This window comes from Cynocephalus volans, chromosome 8 (genome assembly GCF_027409185.1).
Source record: "Cynocephalus volans isolate mCynVol1 chromosome 8, mCynVol1.pri, whole genome shotgun sequence".
Taxonomy (NCBI): Eukaryota; Metazoa; Chordata; class Mammalia; order Dermoptera; family Cynocephalidae; genus Cynocephalus; species Cynocephalus volans.
The window spans coordinates 123,176,393-123,200,246 of NC_084467.1; the positions used below are offsets into that span (position 1 = coordinate 123,176,393).

Sequence of the window (23,854 nt, forward strand, 5' to 3'; positions counted from 1 at the left end):
AAATTGACTGCTCAGCAAATGGCCAGAATAATTTTAAACTTAAAAATTCATTTTTGTGTAAAAAAAAGGCCTTTGATTATACTGAAGAATTTCTTGAGCAGCCAGATGAACATTGGATCCAAATATGTTTCTGGATTAAAAAATGTGTTTTACCTCCATCTGCAGAAGAAAGCCGGTTGAAATATCACTTCTGAGTAGACTTGTATTTATCTTCTTCCTTACCCATCTGGTGACAGCTGAAATTTTAAAAAAATTTCTCCTAAGACTGAAAGTTTTGTTAATATATACTATTTAGATGGTGAGACAGAAATGTGGGAAAGTCTTTTAAAAAATGGAATAGAGACAGTGATAATCATTTAAATGATACACTTTGCAGATCCCTTCCCTTACTTACATGAAGACATTTTGCATACAGGGTAATGGTATTCAGGTTCATCAGTTTTACATTGCAGGTCTAATGGAGTCAGCTCTACTGGGTGCTACAGTAGAAAGAGCATGGACCCTGAACCCTAACAGTCTGTTTTCTCCCTGGTTCTGCCACTTACTGGTGTGTGATCTTGGACAAATCACTTAAAATCTCTGAACTTAGGGCCGAGCCTGTGGCGCACTCGGGAGGGTGCTGCGCTGGGAGCGCGGCGACGCTCCCAGCGGCCGCGGGTTCGGATCCTATATAGGAATGGCCGGTACACTCACTGGCTGAGTGCCGGTCACGAAAAAGAAAAAAAAAGAAAAAAAAAAAAAAAAAAATCTCTGAACTTGACCTGTCATCTGCAAAATGCAGATAATAAAAAGATATCCTATCTCCCTTACAGGATTATTGTATTTGAAGATCAAATGCTTTCAATAGGCCAGGCATAATATCAATTGCTTTATATAATCCATCAAAAACACTACGAGGTAAAAACCTATTTATCTGATGTGACTAGACCAGTAATGAATTTGTAGCTTAATCTAAAAAGTCAATTACAGTGTGGGGTCATGAAAATAATACATACATACTTTAAACACATTTATGTTAACCTAAAACATCAAAATATGAAGAGTACTTCAAAAGGTTTGTAGAAAAATAGAATTAAAAAATAACACAAATTTTTCCATGAACTTTTTGAATACCCCCTGTATATACCCATTTCCCACTCCCTGCCCCCCACTTTTTTTTGGTGGCTGCTCTGGACAGGCTCCTCCATTCACTTTTGATGTAGGACAAGGCTTTTCCTTAAGTATGAGTCTATTGATGAGAGTCACATTATTATTTTTCTGCATAAACCAAACCCAAAATTTCTCACCTATGATTTTCACTTTAGGTTTCTTTAAAGAATGTACTAAAAGACTACAAACAAATATGAGTGCTGAATCTTTCTAAATTTTTTTTATTCTGTTATTTCATACATATATAAGTCAATAGCAATTATTTTTAGCAATTTGCTTTTTTGTCATTCCAAACCATTCAGCTTAGTTATCATACAAGTAGTATCTTTTTGTTTTCATATTTCATTAACTTATGTATTTAATTAATTTATTCCACTAAAATAACAAGTAAAACAAGTTATGTTATTTAATTCATTGGTGGGAGCTGAAGTGTATTAGCACGGTTGAGAGCATTCAATGTGATGTGTGCATCAGTCAGCAAGCTTTTCAGAGGGAACTGAGAAGATCCATCTGAAGACTCAGGTAAGTGGAAATTGGTAAGGAAGCTTTAACTGGGTTATCAATCCCATTTTCCAGATGAGGCAATTGAGGTTTAGAAAGATAACTGCCCATTTTAAAACAAATAACTCATACATGAAAAGCTCAAGTAGAACTACAGGCAGTGGAAATCTAATCCAACCATGTAAAGGTCAAAGAAAGCTTTCATGAGAATGTGATTCTGAGTTGAAAAGGTAGTAACGGGCAGGTAAATAAGAGGAAGAACACTCCAGGCAGAGAAAACAAAAGTGGCAAAGTCCAAAAAGAACACGAAAAATGCAGAATTTGTATAATAAGTCTGCTTGACGAGAGCCTAGGATGTAGGGGAGGTTCAAGGGTGGGGAAAGGCTGGAGATGCCGATTGGGATGATTTTGTGTGCTAACTAGTTTAAATTTAAAGGCTATTGGGAGTCGCTGAACAACTTTCATTAGAGGAGTAACAAAATCAGATTTATATTTTACAAAGATCATTGCTATGGCAGGATGGAGAATGGACTGGAACCAGGTGAGACCAGAGTAAAGGAGCCTCCTAGGAGGAAATTGCAGGGAAATTAAGGGGACAGTGATGAGGACCAGAATGAATCAGTGTTGGTGACAGCCTCACTGGATCTCCTCACTTTAGCTGACAAGTGTGAGGAAGAATAAGAGGGCAATGTCATTGCAGGCAGTGTTCCTGCCAGCCCCACTATTGGCTTAAAATTAGATAATATTGAAAAAAAATTACACAAAATTGTTTCTGGTAATATTCTGTAGCTGCCCATCTTTCTACACAATATGGGGCTTATAAGTGTGGTTATATCATAAAAGAAGTGTGATAATGAGTGGTTAGGTGCCTGTATCTATGTAGGTTAACTACGATTTTGTGGGCTAGCCTAGAAAACTATTAAAACATAAAAATTAAAGAGCAATTTCTAAAAATTGAAAATAAAACCAACAAGTGAATGTAAATGTATAACCTGTTGGCATAACCTCAAAGAAAACATCCCAGGTAACTTGAAATCTGTTATCTAACTGAATCCCTAGTGGGATGCATCTTACACAATGCTTCCTGCCCCACCAAAACCAAAAACATTAAACGATTTTTAGTACCCATATTTTTGGTAGTAATGTTTATATTGATATTCTCAGACTTTTGGGTGTATATTATGAGATAATGCTAATAAGTAATTATGTGATATTCTATCACACCTGATGCTAAATATTGGCATTCTTAGTATGGTTTGATAAAGGAGACACAGAAGAAATTAAGTAAAAATTCTGTAGCCTTGAGTATCAGTATAAATTCATGAGGTATTTTACATTAAAATAACATCAAATATTACCTATCCTCAAAGAAAGGCCTAGAAACCTAGTAACCTAGTCTCAGTGAGCATCCCTAGTACTCTGATTACAATCTCCAAATACCATTTCCCAGTAAAGAGGAACCAGGCGTCTTTGGAGAAATTGTTGCCTTCAAGTCAGGCAGGAAAAGACGAGCCTGGAACATCTAGTCATATCACTTAGCAAGGATGCTACCAACTAGGGTGATGCAGATGGACTAAGGAGTCAAATTAAAGAAGTTTTCACTGGCCAAAAATGGGACAACTTGAGCATTCAAAAGATTAATAATTTCAGTGGATTAAAGAACATCAAGAGTATTTAAATCTATGAACACACACATTAACTGTTCATCATTGGAGGATACTAGTGAACAACTCATTATTTTGAAGATTAGGGAATCAGACATTTATTCTGCCTTTCCTAAAAAACTTCACCACTTTTCCCCAAACGGTAGATGAGGAAAAGTTTCTATCTATATAAGTATTTTAATTAATAAATGAAGGAATATTAGAATTACAATATTTTTGATACTAACTAACGGATCAAAAGCTGCTAATGTTTCAAAAAGAGAAAACTAACAGTATGTAAAACAGGCATGGAATCAGCAAAATCAGGGAAACCCTACAGGGTAAATAACAGTTTCTTCAACAAATAAATTGTAAGAGGGGAAAAGAGAGACAGATGATGGGGAAAAAATAGGTGAGTGGACCCCAAACATGCAGCATCAGTATCACCTGGGAATTTGTTAGAGATGCAGATTCTGGGGAGGGGGAGAGGGAGAAGGGAGGGAGGTTTTGGTGATGGGGAGCAATAATCAGCCACAATGTATATCGACAAAATAAAATTTTAAAAAATTATAATAAAAATAAATAAATAAATAAATAAATAAATAAATTTTTAAAAAGATATGCAGATTCTCAGGCTTTACCACAGACTTACAGAATCAGAAACTCTGGGGTGGAGCCCAGCAGTTTGTGTTTTAACAAGTCCTCTCGGTGATTCTGATGCAGTCCAGTTTGAGAACCACTACAATAGGTTAGAAGCGATTTAGGATGTCTATCGACCAACTGCAATATGGGGTACCTTGTCTGGCTCCTGATTCTAAAAAATTATTAAAAATTTTGACATCTAAAGACAACTTATGATATCAAGGAATTGTCAAATTTCTTAGGTGTGAAAATGGGATTGAGATTATACGTATTTTTAAAAGTCCTGAAATATTTACAGATAAATAATATGATGCCTGAGATTTGCTTCAAAATAATATAGAAAGGGTAGAAGCAGGTGGGGGTACAGAGGACACAAGATTGGGCAAGAGTTAATAGTTACTGAAGGCGGATGATCGGTACCTGGATGTTCTTTATACTATACTGTTTAAAAATTTTTAGCATATTTTTAAAATTTTTCCATTCTAAAAAGTTTCTTTAAAAAAACTCAAAGAATAGGGCTGGCTCATGGCTCACTTGGGAGAGTGTGGTGATAATAACACCAAGTCAAGGGTTAAGATCCCCTTATCAGTCATCTTTAAAAAAAAAAACCTCAAAGAATAATTTTTTAAAAAGATTGTAATTTAAGCAGAATTAACCCAACAAAGGAGAAACTATATGGTACTTTTCTTAAAGGGCAGTGTTGAAATACACAAAATAAGTGTAAATATGGTGGAAAAAACTTACTATATACTAGTACGTGGCTTTGGATGTAAGAGGGATCCGAATGCTCTATCAATCCTCTGATGTCATTTTAAGTCTCTGACCCCATTGAAGAGAATGACTCACCTGGTAGGAAAGAGACCACAGCCTGGTCAAGGGTATATGAGTACCTACCACATTTGCTTTCCAATTTCCAAACTAGCTTAGCTTAGCTTTTGGAATGCAATCTTTCAATAAACTCAAGTTTACCTGCATTTTTAGAAGTTTACACCATAGCATATTATGAGTGCACCCTGAGTACCATAATGTAGATATTAACAATGGCTGATTTTGGTTTTTGTTTTTTTTTTTTTTTCCGTAGAAAGGAGACAATCTATCCCCAAGGAAAGTAGCCAAATCATGTGTTTTGAGATGTTCAGAGGCCTCTCTGGCTTTAAAGTAACCTCCAATGATTCAATGATGCTCTGGATCTAGAGTGTCATCCAAATGACTAGTCTCGAAATTTTCTCAGGACTAATTATGAGGCTACAATAACCCTTAATATGTCCTTAAATTTAATCCTTGTGAGATGATGGCTTTATTTTTTCTGGAATAGATCCTTGCTATTGTGCTCTTTTCCGAATAGGGTGAATAGATTTTCTCTCTCCTTCCTCTCTCTATTAACTTTTCTTATTTTGAGGATGGTTCCTTGTCTTTTTATGCTTTATTTTCTATCATATCTGTCATTGTCATGAGTATTGTTTCTTCATTATCATTCTTCTCACTATTATTTTGCTTGGAGTAGTCAATGACATAGAGAAAGGCCATTAAAAGTCATCTCCATCCATTATCAGACACCCTTCTGATAAAAATAACCTCAAAACAAGGATTTCTGTTCCCTTTCACCTGCTTTTATTAAGCTCCTACTGTTCCCACCCATGCTGACTGCTTTGCAAAAATAAGAACAAAAATACAATGCCCAACTTTAGAGAGCTTACACACTCTAGCTGAGGAGATAAGGGAAGGTGATGGGAAGCGAATTATCACATACCTATGGGGAGGCTATAATATAACACAGAGCTTGAGAGCCTGGATTAAATGGCTTTACACTGCTTGGTTTAAATTCTCACTTTGTGACGTTGTGCAAGTTACTTAACTTCTCCTACCTCAGTATCTTCCTCTATTAAATGAGGGTAAGAACAGTAATTACCTTTTAGAGTTGTCCTGAGACAATACTTAAACTAGACAATCCTTAAGACATTTAAATTTATCCATATATATTTTACTTTTTATTTTTAAAGATGACCGGTAAGGGGATCTTAACCCTTGACCTGGTGCTGTCAGCACCACGCTCTCCCAAGTGAGCCAATCGGCCATCCCTATATAGGGATCTGAACCCCGTGGCCTTGGTGTTATCAGCACCACACTCTCCCAAGTGAGCCACGGCCGGCCCTTATCCATATATTTTATCAATTTCTGTGTTGACCATTGTTTCTTGTATCCTACACCTTCCCTTTGGATGGGTCTTCTTTTTTGTCCCTGAAATATATCTTTTAATAATTCAATTATCTTAGTTTTTTATGTCTCAAAATTATCTTTATTTTCCCTCCAATCTTATTATGGTTTAGCTGTACAGATAATTCTGAGTTGATACTTATTTTCCTCAGCACTTTGAAGATATTATTCCACTGGCTTCTGGACTTTATGGTTGCTGATGAGAAGTTTGCTGTCAGTTTAACAGTTATTACTTTGCAAACTGTGTGTTTTTTCTCAATGGTAGAACACCGACATCTAAGGAGACTACTGATAAATGTATATATTTATTGACAGAGTTATTACTCCACACAGCACTTCTAATTCCATGGATAATTGGAGAGGATCATAGTATAAGCATCCTCCTCCCTTACATGGCAGGAACTGAAGGTCATTGTGACTAAAAGGAAGCTCTGCAAGATTAACTACATATAACTATAACCTTGCCTCCAAGGGAGACCTAAGAGTACCCTCACAAGAATCCAACAGACTCTAACAGGGTATGAAGGGAACCGCTGAGGACCCTCCTTTTGAAACTCCCACAGATCATTACTTTCCTTTCAACTTTTGCTTTCTAATTCCAACACTAAGACAACTCTATATTTTGAGCATATGAGGCAAGTATGGTAAAAAGTATAAAGTATAAAAACTTTTAACACTTCCTGGCCAATGCTTACCTCTATATTGAGATTACTAAAAACATGTATCTAGAAATATGTCAATCGCTTCTCAGCCTTTTGTCTAACATCAAGTATGGAAATATGGCAAAATGAAATGAAACAGATCTCTTTGTAGATAAAATAGTTAAAAAATTTGGCCTCTTTATTGATCTCAAGTCATATATTTGGCTTGGGAAAAAACCCAACACAACAAACAGTTCCAATTAAGAGTTACACAAACTAAATTTTTCTTCTAGATCTCTAAATGCTCATGGAGGGCCAACTTCCATGGTACATGGCACACATACAGCCTTGAGAGTCGGTCCCACAGACAATACATATGTAAATGAAACAAGAAACATGCTATTTATTCTCATCACATAAACATCACCTGAACTTAACTAATCAATCCATTTATTTTTTTTAAAAATCATCTATGACTGAAGCGCTATCATATTTGTTGGGTGCCATTCTCATTCTAGTCATATACAAATGACCTAGAAATAACTCAAAACCAGAAGGTGGCCCAAGTCATAAGGCTGCCTATGGCTCTTGCTGCAGAATAGTTGCCAGTCTGATTTGAGTGTCTAAAAAGAATGACAAGAATTAAAGAGTTCTGCTTGAGTTCAAGAGAACTTCCCAGAAGGAGGTGGAGGGCCCAGAAATCCACCTGCCTGCTTGGTGGCAGCTCGTGAAGGGGCAAGGCCAAGAATCTTCTGGATGTTCTGTGAAGAAAACATAGTAAGAACTGAGTTTTAATATAAGATATACAGAAGAAGTGTTTTACGTAGAGCTCAAGCAAAGAGAACTCACAAATTAAAAGTATCATTATGACCTGCAATAAGGTGATTATCGCTGTGTTATTTTTTTTAAAGGCCTGCAATATAATGAAGATCACTGAACAGTAAAAACCCTCTTTACCTGGTGATGGGACCTTAGTCTACTAATCAAAGATGCTGGTTTTTTTCAAGTAGAGAATCATAAGGGATAATCTTTTTTTTTTTTTTTTTTTTTAACATGAAGAAAAATGCCATTCGTGAGCTATTTCTTGTGACAGGGCCTTTTCTTTGAATATGGGTCTGTTGGCTGGATTTAGTCATGATTGCACTGTATACAGTTTTCAGTTTCAATAAAGTGGTGAAAGACCTTAGAGACTTGCAAAGCAATCTGAGCCCAGAATTCTCCTAGATTTTCAGCATCCCTCCATCTTTTTCTGTGGTCTCACATGTATTTAATGCAACACTATTTTTGTTTTTTTAGAAACTCATCTTTACTCAGTTTTCTAAAACGTATTTAGTTCTCAACTATTTTTACACTCAGATTTCATTGTTAACATAACATTTAATTAAATTACATAAATATAGTAACAAGTTAAATAAGCATAAATAGGTTTGGAATAAACACAATTGACTCTTGGAAAGTAATGACAACTGGTGGAAGCAGACCAGCACAGACATACTAAACAGAACTCATCAGTGAACAGTGTGAAAAGGGGATCACTCGGTACACTTTAAAGAGGGAAGGGAGAGGGTTGTTAATGAATGTGCAAAGGTAAGGGCCAGTTGTTAAACGCTTATACAGCAGTTTAGAAAGGGGAAAAACCATAGAGATCATCTGCTTATTCTTGCTCAACTTCTTCATTCTATATTTGTGGAAACTAAAACCTGGAAAGGTATGATGGCTTATCTAAAATTACAAAGCTAAATTAATAGCAGAGTTAGAATTTAAACCCATGTGTTTTGATTCTTGGTCTAAAGGGTTCTCTTACACAGTATTTTCTTTGTTAAAGTTAAATTAATAGCAGAGTTAGAATTTAAACCCATGTGTTTTGATTCGTAGTCTAAAGGGTTCTCTTACACAGAATTTTCTTTGTTAAAGTTCCGGTCTTTAGAGAAAATGCCACCCTGTGGTAGGCAGGTTTGCAAGTGCTGAACTATTCATTCAGCAGTTACTGAGTACCTACTGGACCTAAAGCACTATGAGAATACCTATACCCAGGCTTCTCTGGAAGTATATACTAATCTTTCATCATGAAGAATGATGACTACTACAGATATGAGTGTATATATTTCTGAGATAACACTCTATCACAATATAATGAAATAGTTAAATCTGGAGAACACAACTTTAAGAATTCATTTAAATTATATTTGCCATAAAATATTTCAATACATATATGAAATCTGAAAACAGGTTAAGAAGAAAAATCCATCATTAATACATCAGGCTATTTCTCCTTAGTAAAGATGAAATTATCTGAGTTTACATTACTTTTATAATAAAAATAGCTCTTTTATGCCCACCTCTAAGGAACCTATTGCATAAAGCAATAAAAAGACCAAATGTCACCAGTTTCCAATTTCCTTCATTTAATCAATAAGTATTTCCTAAGCACCTACAAGGTACTAAACTAGGCATTATGGGAAATTCCTCTAAAGATAAAATTAGAGTTTGGGAAATGATAGGTAGGGCAAAGGGCATAAAGAAATATCACAATTTATAAGAATGAATATGCTAATAATAAATAAAAACATTTAAAAATAAAATTAAAAAATCACTGATGTTTTAAGCCATTTAAAAAAAAAGATAAAATTTGAAATAATAAGACATTATAGAATTGACTGCTGATAAACTCATTTGTCCAGTTAACAAATACAGTAATACAGTCTAGACAAAATATCCAAGGAATCCTTGCTTGGTTACTCTGCAAAGACAGGGGTCAATTAAATGAGTCCTTATCATTTTAGAGACAAAAACCAGTGTAAAAATCTCTGGTGCCCTGGGGCCAGCCTGTGGCTCACTTGGGAGAGTGTGGTACTAATACCACCAAGGCCATGGGTTCAGATCCCTATATAGGGATGGCCAGTTAGCTCACTTGGGAGAGCATGGTACTGACAACACCAAGTCAAGGGTTGAGATCCTCTTACCGGTCATCTTATTAAAAAAAAAATATATATATATATATATATCTGGTGCCCTTTAAATTACAGGTTTACTGTGACTTAAAGAAAACAAATGAAACGAAGATAAATTTAAAATATTTTGAAGAAACAAGACACTGAATGAGTAGACTGCTAACAATTTCATTTACTAACTCAAAACATAGGCTGGCCAGTTAGCTCAGCTGGTTAGAGCATGGTGCTGATAACACCAAGGTCCAGGAGCTAGCTGCCAAAAACAAAACAAAACATATATATGGCTACTCAATGTAAACCACTGCTCTAGATAGGTAGTCTGAAGAGCAACAACAACAAAAAGTGTTAAAACCGAGACACTTTAGTAGCCATAGCCAAACTTCATGGAAATTCAGGCAGCTCTATACATTGTTTTCCTTTTTGCTTGTCACAGGCTTTCTTTGGTAACACCAAATTAAATGTATCAATGTTATATTATACTTTAACACAGATGCTCTGCCTTCACTGCATGCAATCTTATCCTTTGTGAAATTCTAAACAATCTGTTTATATTCCTACAGTCTCACAAATGAAACCTAGGTCTTCAGCTGTTCTTTCTTTCTTTCTTTTTTTTTTTTTTCATTTTTCTTTTTCTGTTTTTCTTAGATAAAATTTCCCATTTCCCTGTCAGGGAAATCTTTTCCTCTAAAATACATGTAGGAACTAACTGATGGTGTCAAGATGCAAGAGACCTGGATAAAAAAGACTAGAGGTCACTTATCTCTCCACAGTAATAATAACATCCTACATTTCTATGCAGTTTTTTGTTGTTTTTTTTTTTGTTTTGGGGGTTTTTTGGCACTGGCTAGTAATGGGGATTGAACTCTGGACCTTGGTGCCTATGCACTTTAACATCTGCAAATAGCTCTAAGCACTAGATAACAGCCCTTAGTTATCCCTGCTTTTGAGATGAGAAAGTGAGGCAGAGAGAGGTTACAAATCAGGAAGTGAACTGACATAAAACTCAAAGTAGTTTTCCTCTACTAACCCACCTCTCTGCAACAGATTTTTATTTTAGGAATAAGAAATCATAACAGGTCTATAAAAAAATCACAATTACAAAGACTGTATAAGCACACAGTAAAAAAAAATACATGTTATATTGCTAAGTAAATAAATTCTCTCTATACATACACACATATAAAATATAAATGTTATATCATAACTATGTAAAAAATGCATATATGTCAAAACCCATGGAATGTATAACACCAAAAATGAGGCCTAATGTAAACTATGGATTGGGGTAATAATGATATATGAATGTAGGTTTAGCAATTGTAACAAATGTCCCACCCTGGTGGGGGATGTTGATAGTGGGGGAGGCTGTGGATATGTGGGTGGAGGGGTATAGAATTGTGGGTGGAGGGGGTATAGAAGTCTCTGTACCTTCCACTCAATTTTGCTGTGAACCTAAAACTTCTCTACCAAATAAAGTATATAAAAAATGAATGTAAAGACTATAAGAATATACAGCAAAATAGTTGTACTAATAATAGTTGTATGCCTTTTTCTCATACGTTGCCTTCCCCAACTTTTAAAAATATTGCTAAACAGGATATTTTAAAATAAAGAAAAATTTTTCTGTGGGTGCTATCTCAAAGTGAATGTCACAACATAAAGCCAAAAGAAGAATAACAATAATAATGGTTAAGAGTTACTGAGTACTTACAATGCTCTAGGCATTGTTCTAAACACATGTATGTTCTCATTTAAATCCTCATAAGAACTGAATGAAGCAAGCATTATTATTATCATCCTTACATGCAAATAAGAAAAAGAAGATACCAGCTGTCAGGGTATAATTCAATAAATACTGAGCAGCACATTGTGTAGCAGATGTACACATATTTTTGTACATATTATCTCCTTTATATCTTTCAACAACCTCATCCATTAAACTTGACCTGACTGCTTTCCTATAATCTCTCAATTCTCCTTCTTGAGGTCAAGTTTTAGGCCTTCTTAATTAGCAAGATTTAGTTTAGAAATACGCATTTTATTAAAAGATGGGAGTTTTAACATATAAAGAAGATACCATGGAAGAAAACACAAATGTAAAATATTGTTAAGATATGATCAGGTTTTGGAAAAATATAAAACAATTACCTTTAATTTCTTTCCAGTCATGCACAATAGGATAACAACTGAAGAGTGTATATGTCAGAAGGGAAAAACAAAGGAAAAACATTTTCCCGTATTCATGTCATCTATCAGCAGGAAACCCAGAGAAACTACAGGATTTGTGTTCCTTCCTCTTTGCAAAGGTTAAGAACTAGTGATCAAAAAAAGGAAGTTGTTGGTTGCAAACAGATATTCTGGAAAGACCCAGGGCATTACAATAAGCATATTCTGCTAAATCTTATTCCTTAGTGATTTAGCTAAAATACCTCAGCTATAGCAACGCTCAATCAATCCTCAATTTACTCTCTGTTAGTTTCTCCAGCATCTGGCAACCAGCTTTCACTTCCAATTAATCACGAATTCTCATTAGTTCCCATAACATAATCTTTACTATAGCAACAAAGCTGAATGTAAAATCCAATCACTTCAAATGACCCCTTTCAACAGGGCTCTCACATTATATCTGTTTTTTGTTTTTGGCAGCTGGCCAGTATGTCATCTTATATCTGAATAGACAATTTGGGAGAATAACATAGAGATTAAATACAAGGGTACTTCAAAAAGTTCACGGAAAGGGCCGAGCCCGTGGCGCACTCGGGAGAGTGCGGCGCTGGGAGTGCGGCGACATTCCCGCCGCGGGTTCGGATCCTACATAGGAATGGCCGGTGCACTCACTGGCTGAGTACCGGTCACGAAAAAGACAAAAAAAAAAAAAAAAAAAAGTTCACGGAAAGATTCATATTATCTTTTAAATCTATTTTCCCATGAACCTTTTGAAGTACCCTCATATTTACTGGAAAAAAAAAAAAAATGACAGTATGACCTTGGTGTAGCTGTAATATTATTGGGTTAGCAGTGAGAAAACTTGGGTTCCAGTGCTGACAAACTAAGCAAAAAAATAATAGGTAATACATTTCCACTTTACCAAATCTCAATTTCCTTATCCTTAAAAAAAGGGGGGCTGCGTACATCAATAGTTCAAACTCTTTAAACTACATAATCCTTTCTTTAAACAAAATCTCACGCAAACACCCAATACAGAAATAAATGAATATGGAGGAGGTGAAGGTCCAAATTTTGCATATAAACTCTGCCTAAATCTTGGTTTGACTCTTAAACTATGCATATGTGACACAGCCTCCAAGCAGCTCAGCTAAGACTAAAATAACTGAACTGAGATTTCAGCTGCTATCTATCATAAAGGAGACAGAGTTTGGAATGTGAGCACTGCTACAAACTCAATGTTTGTGTCCCCTCAAAATTCACACACTGAATTTTAATTACCAAGGTGGTGGTATCAGAAGGTTGGGCCTTTGAGGAGTTAATTAGGTCATGAGGGCTCTGCCCTCACGAATGGGATTAGAGCCTTTATAAAAGAGGCTCCAGAAGTTACCTTGTCCCCTTTCACCATGTGAGGAAACAGTTAAGAAGGTGCTATCTACGAATCAGGCAGGAAAGAGGCCCTCAGCAGACACTGAATCTGCTGGTACCTTGATTTCAGACTTCCCAGCCTCCAGAACTGTGAGAAATAAATTTCTGTTGTTTATAAGCTGTCCAGTTTATGGTATTTTGCTACAGCAGCCTAAACAACTAAAAGAATACAGAGTGTCTGTAACTGTTCATTTACACTGTCCAGTATACAACCCAAAATTACTAGATATATCAAAATACAGGAAAACATGACGCTTACTTAAAAGAACAGGTAACAGAGAGAGTCCACATGCCAAATGTTGGGATTAGCAGACAAGGTTTTTAAAGCAGCTATGTACCTATAGTTAAGGACATAAAAGAAAATATGCTCACAATAAATCAATAGGAAATCTCAGCAGGAAAAAAAAGTGAACATTCTGGAATTGAAAAAAATCTGAAATTTTAAAATCACTGGATGAGCTTAGTGTTAACACAGATTAGAGATGACGGAGGAGTCAGTGAACTTGAAGACAGATCAATAAAAATTATTCTATCTAAAGAACAGAAAGAAAAACATTTTGAAAAATTGAATGAAGCTTCACTGTCCTGGTGGACAATACCAAAAAGACTAATGCATAAGTAACTGGAGTTCCCAAAGCAGAGAGTAAGAATGAGGCAGAAAATATTTGAATAATGGTTGAAATTTCTCCAAATTTAATAAAAACCATAAACTGCAGCAAAATAAAAAAAGAATTTTTAAATACATTAGGCACATCATAGTCAAGTTTCTGAGACTCAAACTTAGAGAAAATCTAAAATCAGTCAGAGTAAAGTTAACATTACCTACAGGGACACAAAGATATGAAATAAACAAAAAAAGAGTCAACCCAGAATTCTATATCCAGTGAAAATATCCTTCAGGGATGAAGATAAAATAAAGATATTTTCAGAAAAATGAAAATTAAGAGAATTCATCACCAACAGACTTGCAGTATAAGAAATGCAAAAAAGAAATCACTTAATGCTGTACTGAGAAGTAAAGACATTAAGGCACTCCTCCTCAGCAAAATGCTTTACCTCCTGTTACATCCCACCAACAACTCTAGACTCAGTGGTTCCTATATCTAACACACTTTCATGCCTCCACGCTTTTACTCATACTGTTTCCTATGGCAAGAACACTAATAAGATTGGAAAGCCCCTACTCATCCTTCAAGATTCAACTCAAATGGTCCTCTTAAACAAAATCTTAGTTTCACAGAATTAATCCCTTTGGCCATTGTGCTTCCACAGCATGTTTTTTTTCCTCCTACAGCATTTTGTATATGCACACATACCACACACAAAGGGCACCAACCACTCTATCTATGGAAATCAATCTTCAGTGCCTTGAATCCAGGCACTGAATTCACAAAGAGATCAGATTAAGATGGTGCCTGAATAACTTGTTTTTCTTAATTAGTTAGCTATCATTTTCTCAACAACATGCATTGTCTAACTAGTCTGAAGTTAAATACTATAAATAAAAACACCCTGCTTGTAAATAAGCTATACTGTCATCAACAAATTAAGTTCTATGCCTTAAATAATGTGACATAAATAAATGATAAGGCACAGGAGATACAGGCATCTGGTCTTTCTATCATTTTGATGACTTCAAGATAGGCCGATACTGACATAATTAGAACCAGTTTTTATACATACAAAAGGCATATCAAAATTCTTTAATTTTTATTTTTTCCAGGATTATTGAGGTATGAAAATTTAATTTACAAATTAAAACTGTATATATTTAAGGTATACAACATGACGTTTTGATATATGTATACATTGTGAAATGACTGCCACAACCAAGTTAATTAACATATCCATCACCTCACAGAGTCAACTTTTTTTTGGTGTGTGGTAACAACATTCAATATCTACTCTCTTGGCAAATTTCAAGTATTCAATACAATTACCATGCCATATATTAGATCTCTAGAACTTATTCATACTGCATAATTGAAACTTTACACCCATTGACAACATCTCCCCATTTCCCCCCACCCTTTGACTAAATTAACACCTCTGGTGAAGCTGGCAAGCCTACCATTTCCACTACTAAAAATTAACACAAAGGAAATTGTTGTGATGTGAAGGTCAAGGCAGCTAGTCACTAAATAAACAAAAAAAAGTAAACAAAAGTTAAGGAGAAAGATAAAATTTTAAAAAGTAATTAGATTTATTTTCAGTTGATAGGACATATCATCATATTTTAATGTTAATAAAACATTAAAATTACCATATGATCCAGAAATTTGCCTTCTGGGTATACGCTCAAAAGAGGTAAAAATAGGGACTCAAATAGATATCTGTACACCAGTGTTCAAAGCAGCATCACACACAATAGCCAAAAAGGTGGAAGCAACCCAAGTGTCCATCAATGGATGAATGGATAAACAAAATGCAGTATATACATACAGTAAAATATTATTTGGCCTTAAAAAGGAAGGAAATTCATGCTACAACATGGATCACACTTGGAGACTTAAGCCAGTCACAAAAAGACAAATATTGTATGATTCCACTTATGTAAGGCAAATTAAAAAATATGAGTAGTCAAATTCATAGCTAGAAAGTAGAATGGTGGTTCCCAGGAGCTGGAGGGAGGGGGAGAATGGAGAGTTAGTGTTTAACAGGTACAGAGTTTCAGTTTGGAAAGATGAAAAAGTTCTGGAATGGATGGTGGTAATGGTTGCATAACAATGTCAATGTACTTAATGCCACAGAACTGCACACTTAAAAATGATAAGTTTTATGTTATGTATATTTTACCACAATTAAAAAGAAAAAAATTAACAGCATTGGAATTACCAAATATAAATAGTCAGAAAATAGTTTCTAGGCTTAAGAGGAGACTGACTTGAGAGTTCCACGGGAAAGCTGCTGTCATGGGCAGAAACAGTGACAAGTTTAGACCCTTAAGCCTCTCTAAGTGTGACATAAATGTTTGGATGCACTCCTCCATATTCTTTTATTCTAGAGGTTCAGATCACACTGCTTAGCTCACTCTATGACACTAGGACATGCCAAAAGGCCGGATTTGCCAAACAAGGTGTGGACAGAAAGAAAGAGCACCCCCAACTGAACACCTGTCATTGAGATCTGCACAGAGTTTTACTTTTGAAAGATGATTTTATATAAGCATTCCAGAGAAAAGACTAATGCTAGGCTACTGACAGGAATTCCGAGTATTCAACAACACACCAGATTCAAGAACAATTACTCAGCTCATCACATTATCTCCAGTCTCTGGCTTCTTAGTCTCTGAAAAAGGGGGTAGACAACCTGTGATCTAAAATGAATCCATGTTTTCTTGTTTCCCTCCTAAAAATCACGTAAGACTTGGCAAAGTACAAGAGGGCCAAGAAAGAGTAAAAGAGGTACAGCAGGATAAACTCCAAATGAATGGATCCATGATTTAAATGTAAAGAATATAATGACACACCACAAGGTCAAGGGTACAGGCCAGTCACCAAAACAAACAAAACAAAACCCCAAACAAGCAAAAAGAGAATGTAACCACAAAATACTAGAGAAGCAAACAAGGATGAATTTCTTTATAACTTCGGAGTTGAGAAGACCTAACCATGAAACAAAATCCAAAAGTGATAAAAGACTGATAAATTAAAAAAAAAAAAGAAATCTCAGCAAACAAAATTTTGCATCTCAAAACTGAAGCACAAATGACAAGTTGGGCTAATCTCCCTAAATAAAAGCTAAAAATTAAGAAAAAAGACCAACAACCCAATAGAGAAATGGGCAAAAAACAGCACACAAATGTACCCCTACCCCTCAAAATTAAAAAACAAACAAACATCTCTTAAACAAATAAAGATATGCTCAACCCAAATGCAAATTAAAAGTACAAGATAGCAATTCTTATCTATCAAATTGGCAAAAACCCAAACGTTTAACAATTTCTACTGGTGAGGATGGGGCACGTATGCATTTTCATTCATTGTTCTTCAGAATAAAAAATGGTATAACTCCAATCTTCCAAATTTATAAGTTTATATTTTGATATAGTATATACTATTTGTTTAACATATGCTTTTCAGTTGTGTACAACACACTATACATAGGTACTTTAAGGTATACAAAGACAATTAAGAAATCACTACCATAAAAGACAAAAAGCAAAGAATACAGAAGAAAATAAGTAGACAAAAACAAATAAAACCCCCTCTAATAAAAGACAGAATATGACCAATCATTATTGTAATTTGAATCATTCTATTTTAGTCTTCCCATCACTCATTCAGCTTTACAATCTGAAAAACAATTCACTGTTCTCTTAAAATGACTTTATGCTACAGTGAGTATCTGAAACAAAGTGGCCTATTCCTTTGCCTATGGCCTCAGTGGGGAAATCATAGTACAGTCTATAATTTGAGTTTCTGAAACTCTCATATTTTCCCTACTCACTTCACAGACATCCACATAGTCAACTTTTATGTAACCTAAAATCCTAAAAAGCAAATAAAATACACAACAAAACATGAAAATAGCAGGCTAATAAGAATTTTCATTCAAGGCCTGTATTCCATAGTAATACTTCAAATGCAAAGGCATTTCATACTAGATATATGTTCATAATCCTCTAGTGCATAAACTAACAACCAGTGAATAATAAGCACAGAAACAATTTGCAGCTAATAAAATAAAAAGTATAAAAGTAGGTCATTTCAGTGATTTTTCCAAGATTTTTAGTATTTTAGAACATCTAGTTTTAGAATTTAGGTAATAAAATTATCTGCCAGAAAGGTTCTGATCCCAGTACTGAACAGCCATAAAAAAGTAAATATACAAAATAAAATAAAATTATCTGCTAAAGATAACAATCACTCAGGACTCTCCAAGAAGTAGTTAGAACTCAACCTTGATCTGGGAAAAGATCAGTGTATACCAAAAAAATAAATCCTCCAAATACAACAGTTTTGCATTAGCTATGGAATACTACAGCTCTTATGCACTTAGTACATAGAAGTGGCAATAAAAAATATTAGTATACATCTCCTCCTTGACTGAAAACAAACACATCGAATTTTTTGTTTTTCCTGTCTTTTCACTCCTGGTTTTGTATTTAAAAATATTTACTTCATTAGGTTATACCAGTCTAGGATCTGCAGATTTTCCTATTTTAACTTTTTTTTTTTTTTTTTTTATTGAATCAAAATCGATTATACATATTTTGGGGGCTGAACATTGAGATATGTTGATTAAGTCAATATTATAGCATATATATTGTTACAAATCATAAGTATTCTTTACACCCCTTTTCCAACTTCTCCCCTTCCCCCATTTCCTCCCCCTCCCTCCTCTAATTGCCCTAGATTTCTTCTCTCTTTCTGAAAGAATAATGGTTACTCTTTTAACTTATTGACTAGATGATCTGTCCAATGCTGAGAGATGTGTTCAGGTCCCCCAATATTATCATAGAGCAGATGCTTCTTCTGTCACTCTGAAATGGGTTTTGTGGAAAGTGACATCCTCTTCTTTTTTTTGTCTCTGCTGGTGACCCTTCTTGTTTGAACGCACTACAGTGGTTGGTGGACCATCGGCGTGGTGGCTGTGGTGTCTAGCTGCTTTTGCAGCAGCCATGGTTACTGTGGTAGCTGTGGTGGGCCACCCACGTGGAGGTGCTGTTTTTGGCATGCTCCTTGGCACTGGCAGTATGCCTGGTTGTGGGGTGTGTTTGGTCCCCTTCTCCATGCCTCTGGTCCCTGGGCAGGCCCCAAGGGGCTGGTGCCACGTGCCTGGTTGTGGGAGAGGGGTCCAGTCCCCTTCTCCATGTCCTGGGTCCCTGGGTGGGCCCCGAGGTACTGGCACAGTGTGCCTGGTTGTGGGAGGAAGGTATGGTCCTCTTCTCCATGCCTCGGGTACCCAAGTGGGCCCCGAGGTGCTGGCATTTTGTGCTTGGTGTGGGAGGAGGGTCCAGTCCCCTTCTCCTTGCCTCAGGTCCCTGGGTGGGCCCCAAGGTACTGGCATGGTGTGCCTCATTGTGGGAGGAGGGTCTGGTTCCTGGCTCCATGCCTCAGGTCACTGGGTGGGATCCAAGGCGCTGGCTTGGTGTGCCTGGTTGTGGGAGAGAGGTCCGGTCCCCTTCTCCATGCCCTGGGTCCCTGGGTGGGCTCTGAGGTGCTGGCATGGTGTGTCTGATTGTGGGAGGGTGGTCCGGTCCCCTTCTCCATGCCCCAGGACTGTTCCTATTTTAACTTTATAGCACATATCAAACACTTAGTTTCTTGGGGTTAAGAAAACCAAGGCTGGCCCACTGCCTATTTTTGTAAATAAAGTTTTATTGGAACACAAATTTCAGTCATTCATTTACATATTGTCTATGGCTGCTTTCATACTATAATGGTGGAGTTGAGTAGTTGAGATAGAGACTCAATAGCCCACAAAGCCCAAAATATTTACTATTTAGACCTTTACAGAAAAAGTTTGCCAATCTTCATTGTAAATGAGCGTTGCATTCCTAATACATGAAATAAATATAAATAAATTAGGCTAGATATATACCTCATATACCTTCTGAAATAACTGAAAAAAGTATAAAGACAAGCTTGATTTGAGCTTCCTAAAGGATAATTCTTAACATTTATTTCATTTTCAAAACTCTAGTTTCAAAAGGTGACTTATCAGTAGCAATGTGAATGGTGCACATAAAATGACTATTTGAGCCGTCATAAGTAGTAAACTCTACATGTAATTAAAACAGAACTGCTCTTTGTTGCTTCAAGTAAAATGTGTACAGCATTGTTTTATTAAGATGTTGACCCAAGCTGCAATTTTAAAATTTCAGACAATCAAATTAAAGAGCAATATTCCATAGAGATCAAAGAATTTCTGCTAAATCAAAAAAGAGATCTATGTTGTCATTGCCTTTTCTTTAACCTGTGGATAAGCTCTACTATAGAGACTTTTCGAAAGGTTTAATACAGGTTGAGTATCCCTTATTTGAAATACTTGGAACCAGAAATGTTTTTGATTTTGGATTTTTTCAGATTTTGGAATATTTGCACTATACTTACTGGTTGAGCACCCCTAATCCCAAAACCTGAAATCCAAAATGCTCCAGTAAGTGTTTCCTTTGAGCATGACCTTTGAGTGTCATGTAGACACTCAAAAAGTCTCAGATTTTGTGGCTTTTTGTATTGCAGATTCTCACATATCAGGCCAACCAAAAATCTGCTGACACAGACAGTATTCAGAAGGGGAAAAGAAAAAAAAAAAGAAAGAAAACTCTGAAGGGATCACTTATGTGACAAATATTGAAAGAATTACATTTATATTTACTGCATTTGCAAACCAGTTCTTGAGCAAGAAACTTTAATCACTCCTTTCACTTTTAATGTCCCACTTCAAAGGCCACTTGATTCTCTAAATCTTTCTGTTTGAACCTTTCCTGCCATGGGTTGAATTGTGTCCCCCAAAGGTTCATGTATTAATCCCCACCATAACAGTGTTGAGAGTGGGAAATTCTATTACAATAATTGAAAGGTGGGGCTTTTAAGAGGTGATTAGGTTATGAGGTCCATGCTCTGGTGAATGGATTGATTCATTCACAGAGTAGAAAGTTGATGGTTTAATGGGTGGTAATGGATGTGGTTATGATAGCTTTATAAAGAGATCGAGTCAGCAGGTTAGCACTCTCTTGCTTAAGCAATTTGCCATGTGATACCCTGCATCTCTGGGGAGAGTCACTACCATCAAGAAGGCCCTCACCAGATGTGTTCCCTGGACTCTGGACTTCCAAGCCTCCAAAACTGTAAAAAATAAATTTTATTTCTTTATAAATTACTTAGTTTCAGGTATTGTTATAAGCAATAGGAAACTGATTAATATATTTCCCCACCAATGGATGTTATACCTCTGTTCTGGGCCCTCATAACCCTTTATATTTCCCTCTTAGCTCTCACTCTTTTTCACTATGAATGTTCAATCATCAAGTCAGCCAAATATAAAGTCTATAACCCAGACTTTATCTCAACTGAATAACCTAAAATCACCAAATTATTAAGCAATCATCAAGTTAGCCAAATGTAAATTCTATAACCCAGACTTTATCTCAACTGGATAACCTAAAATCACCAAATTATTAAACCAACTTATTACACAATTATTACACTTGTGTCCCTAAATTGCCAAAAGGTGGTGGTGTATAATGAAGAAATGATACTGTAAAGACTAAACCCACTCTTTACTTTTGTAGCTTTACATAGTTCAATAAAGAAAGAACCTGAGAGCTCTAAGAATAGGATGTGGAAACCATGTCTGGATTTATCACTAATTCTTATCCCTAACAATCAGTAATCTAGACTTACATGAATTTAAAATAGCTTTAGGATGATACACTGGAATTTTATTTTATTTTATTTATTTATTTATTTATTTTTGTCTTTTTCGTGACCAGTACTCAGCCAGTGAGTGCACCAGCCATTCCTATATAGGATCCGAACCCGCAGCGGGAGCGTCGCCGCACTCCCAGCGCCGCACTCTCCCGAGTGTGCCACGGGCTCGGCCCAATACACTGGAATTTTAAAACAAGCAACTGAAAGCTTTCAGTAGCAACAGGTAAACATTTCCAGTATTACAGAAGTAAAAGCTAATTTAGGTTATTGGAGCAAGGAAGGATATAAATATGTATTAAATGGTGGATGTGATCACTCACCTGTCGAATTGACATAGTACAGAGAATATACAGGAAGATGAAGGAACAGTCTGTGGTGTCATCCCCCAGCAGGTTTCGATGAGACAGTCCTTGGATGTAGGAAAGGGGAGTGAAAGGGAGCTTTGCCACGACTCTACCATCAAATCTAAAAGGGAAAAAACAAAGAACTGTTATTTTTGGAAGACTGACAAGCTTCTTACTTCCAGAGAAGAATCTGGGACAAAAACAGAACTTTAAGTCTCTTGATCTTTGAAAAACAAAGAAAGGGTGACATGCCAAAAAGAGACATGAAACTGAAGTACAGGGATGTAAGGAGGGGCCTAGATCATTCCCACCAATGTTTTTCTAAATTGGTGGTTCTCAATTTTTTTGGTATCAAGACCCCTTTACATACCAACAAATTACTGAGGACCCTAAAAAGCTTTTTTTGTATAAGTTATAGTTATTAATATTTACTATATTAGAAACTGAAACAGAAATGTTAAAATACTTATTAATTCTTTTAAAAAACAGCAATGAATTCACTACATGTTAAATAAATATTTTCATAAAAAATAACTTTTTGGAAAATATATTCCAAAACAAAGAAATTAGTGAGAAGAGAGGCATTGCTTTATTTTTGCAATCTCTTTAATGTACGGCTTAATAGAAAACAGCTGGATTCTCATGGCCCTCAGTCTTCTGGCTGTTGAAACATCACACGTCATGAAGGCCCCTGGAAAACTCGACTGTACATTCATGAGAGAACAAGAATAAAATAGGCAAGTAACATCTTACTGAAAGAGTCTCAACAACCTCCAGAGATCCCCAGACCAACACTTGGAGAACCACCATTCTAAAAACCATAGCACCTATGAGATTTTAAGAACACTCTTTTCTGAGACTCCAAAATCCCCACTATGTACATTAAGCATGATACACATTTTTGAATAGGAATTTGTAGAATACAAATTTGTACAGTGGTGAATGAAAAAAGTAGATTACTAAATTGTATACACAATATTCTGAGATGACTTACTTTTACTAAATAGCTCTTAGGGTTTGAAAATAATTCCTTTTATGTTTTCTAAAATAGAAAAGAGAAATGTTTCTAAAATGGAAAAGCTTAGAAGGAAATACATATCAGTGTATATGTTAAGGTGCTGGGGATACAAACTTATATTTTTCTATGAGTAAGTTGTATAATCAGACAATAATGAAAATCATAAAAATTAATGTGATTAAGGATACTGGTAATTATTTAAACTACAATATTAAAGAAAAATATGACAGCATCAGCCAAATTACCCAAATAAAGTCTTTAATTCCAGTTAAAATGGCTAGAAAACTCTTAGAAAAACACTTGATATGCAGAATGTTTCCTGGGGGGAAAGGAGAGCTAGCAATATATCTTTTGCTTTGGGAAAAAAATCTTAATTAAACAGATCACCTATTGTGTGGTTCTTAAATGCTTGTATAACTGTACTACAGGGCCGGCCCGTGGCTCACTCGGGAGAGTGCGGTGCTGATAACACCAAGGCCCCGGGTTCGGATCCCATATACGGATGGCCGGTTCGCTCACTGGCTGAGTGTGGTGCTGACAACACCAAGTCAAGGGTTAAGATCCCCTTACCGGTCATCTTTAAAAAAAAAAAAAAAAACTGTACTACAAAGAACATAAAATAGGACTGACTGGTTAGCTCACTTGGTTAGAGCATGGTGCTGATAACACCAAGGTCAAGGTAGATGCCCTTATCGGCCAGCTGCCAAAAAAAAAAAAGGATATAAAATAGACTGAATTTGACATCTCTTATCTGTATGGTTGTTCACCTAATACCATAC

At 35.8% G+C, this 23,854-nt stretch overlaps 1 protein-coding gene across 1 annotated transcript in view; it reads right to left on the minus strand.

Annotated features, from left to right (window-relative positions):
• Positions 1-6,951: 6,951 nt before the first annotated feature.
• The window catches only part of TMCO1 (transmembrane and coiled-coil domains 1), a 38,333-nt gene continuing 21,430 nt past the window's right edge, over positions 6,952-23,854 (minus strand). The window contains exons 6-7 of the mRNA XM_063105973.1: positions 22,034-22,178; positions 6,952-7,551 (exon numbers count right to left, since the gene is read on the minus strand). Coding sequence (XP_062962043.1) covers positions 7,453-7,551; positions 22,034-22,178 — 244 coding nt within the window. The 3' untranslated portion in view covers positions 6,952-7,452. The remainder of the gene's footprint in view (positions 7,552-22,033; positions 22,179-23,854) is intronic.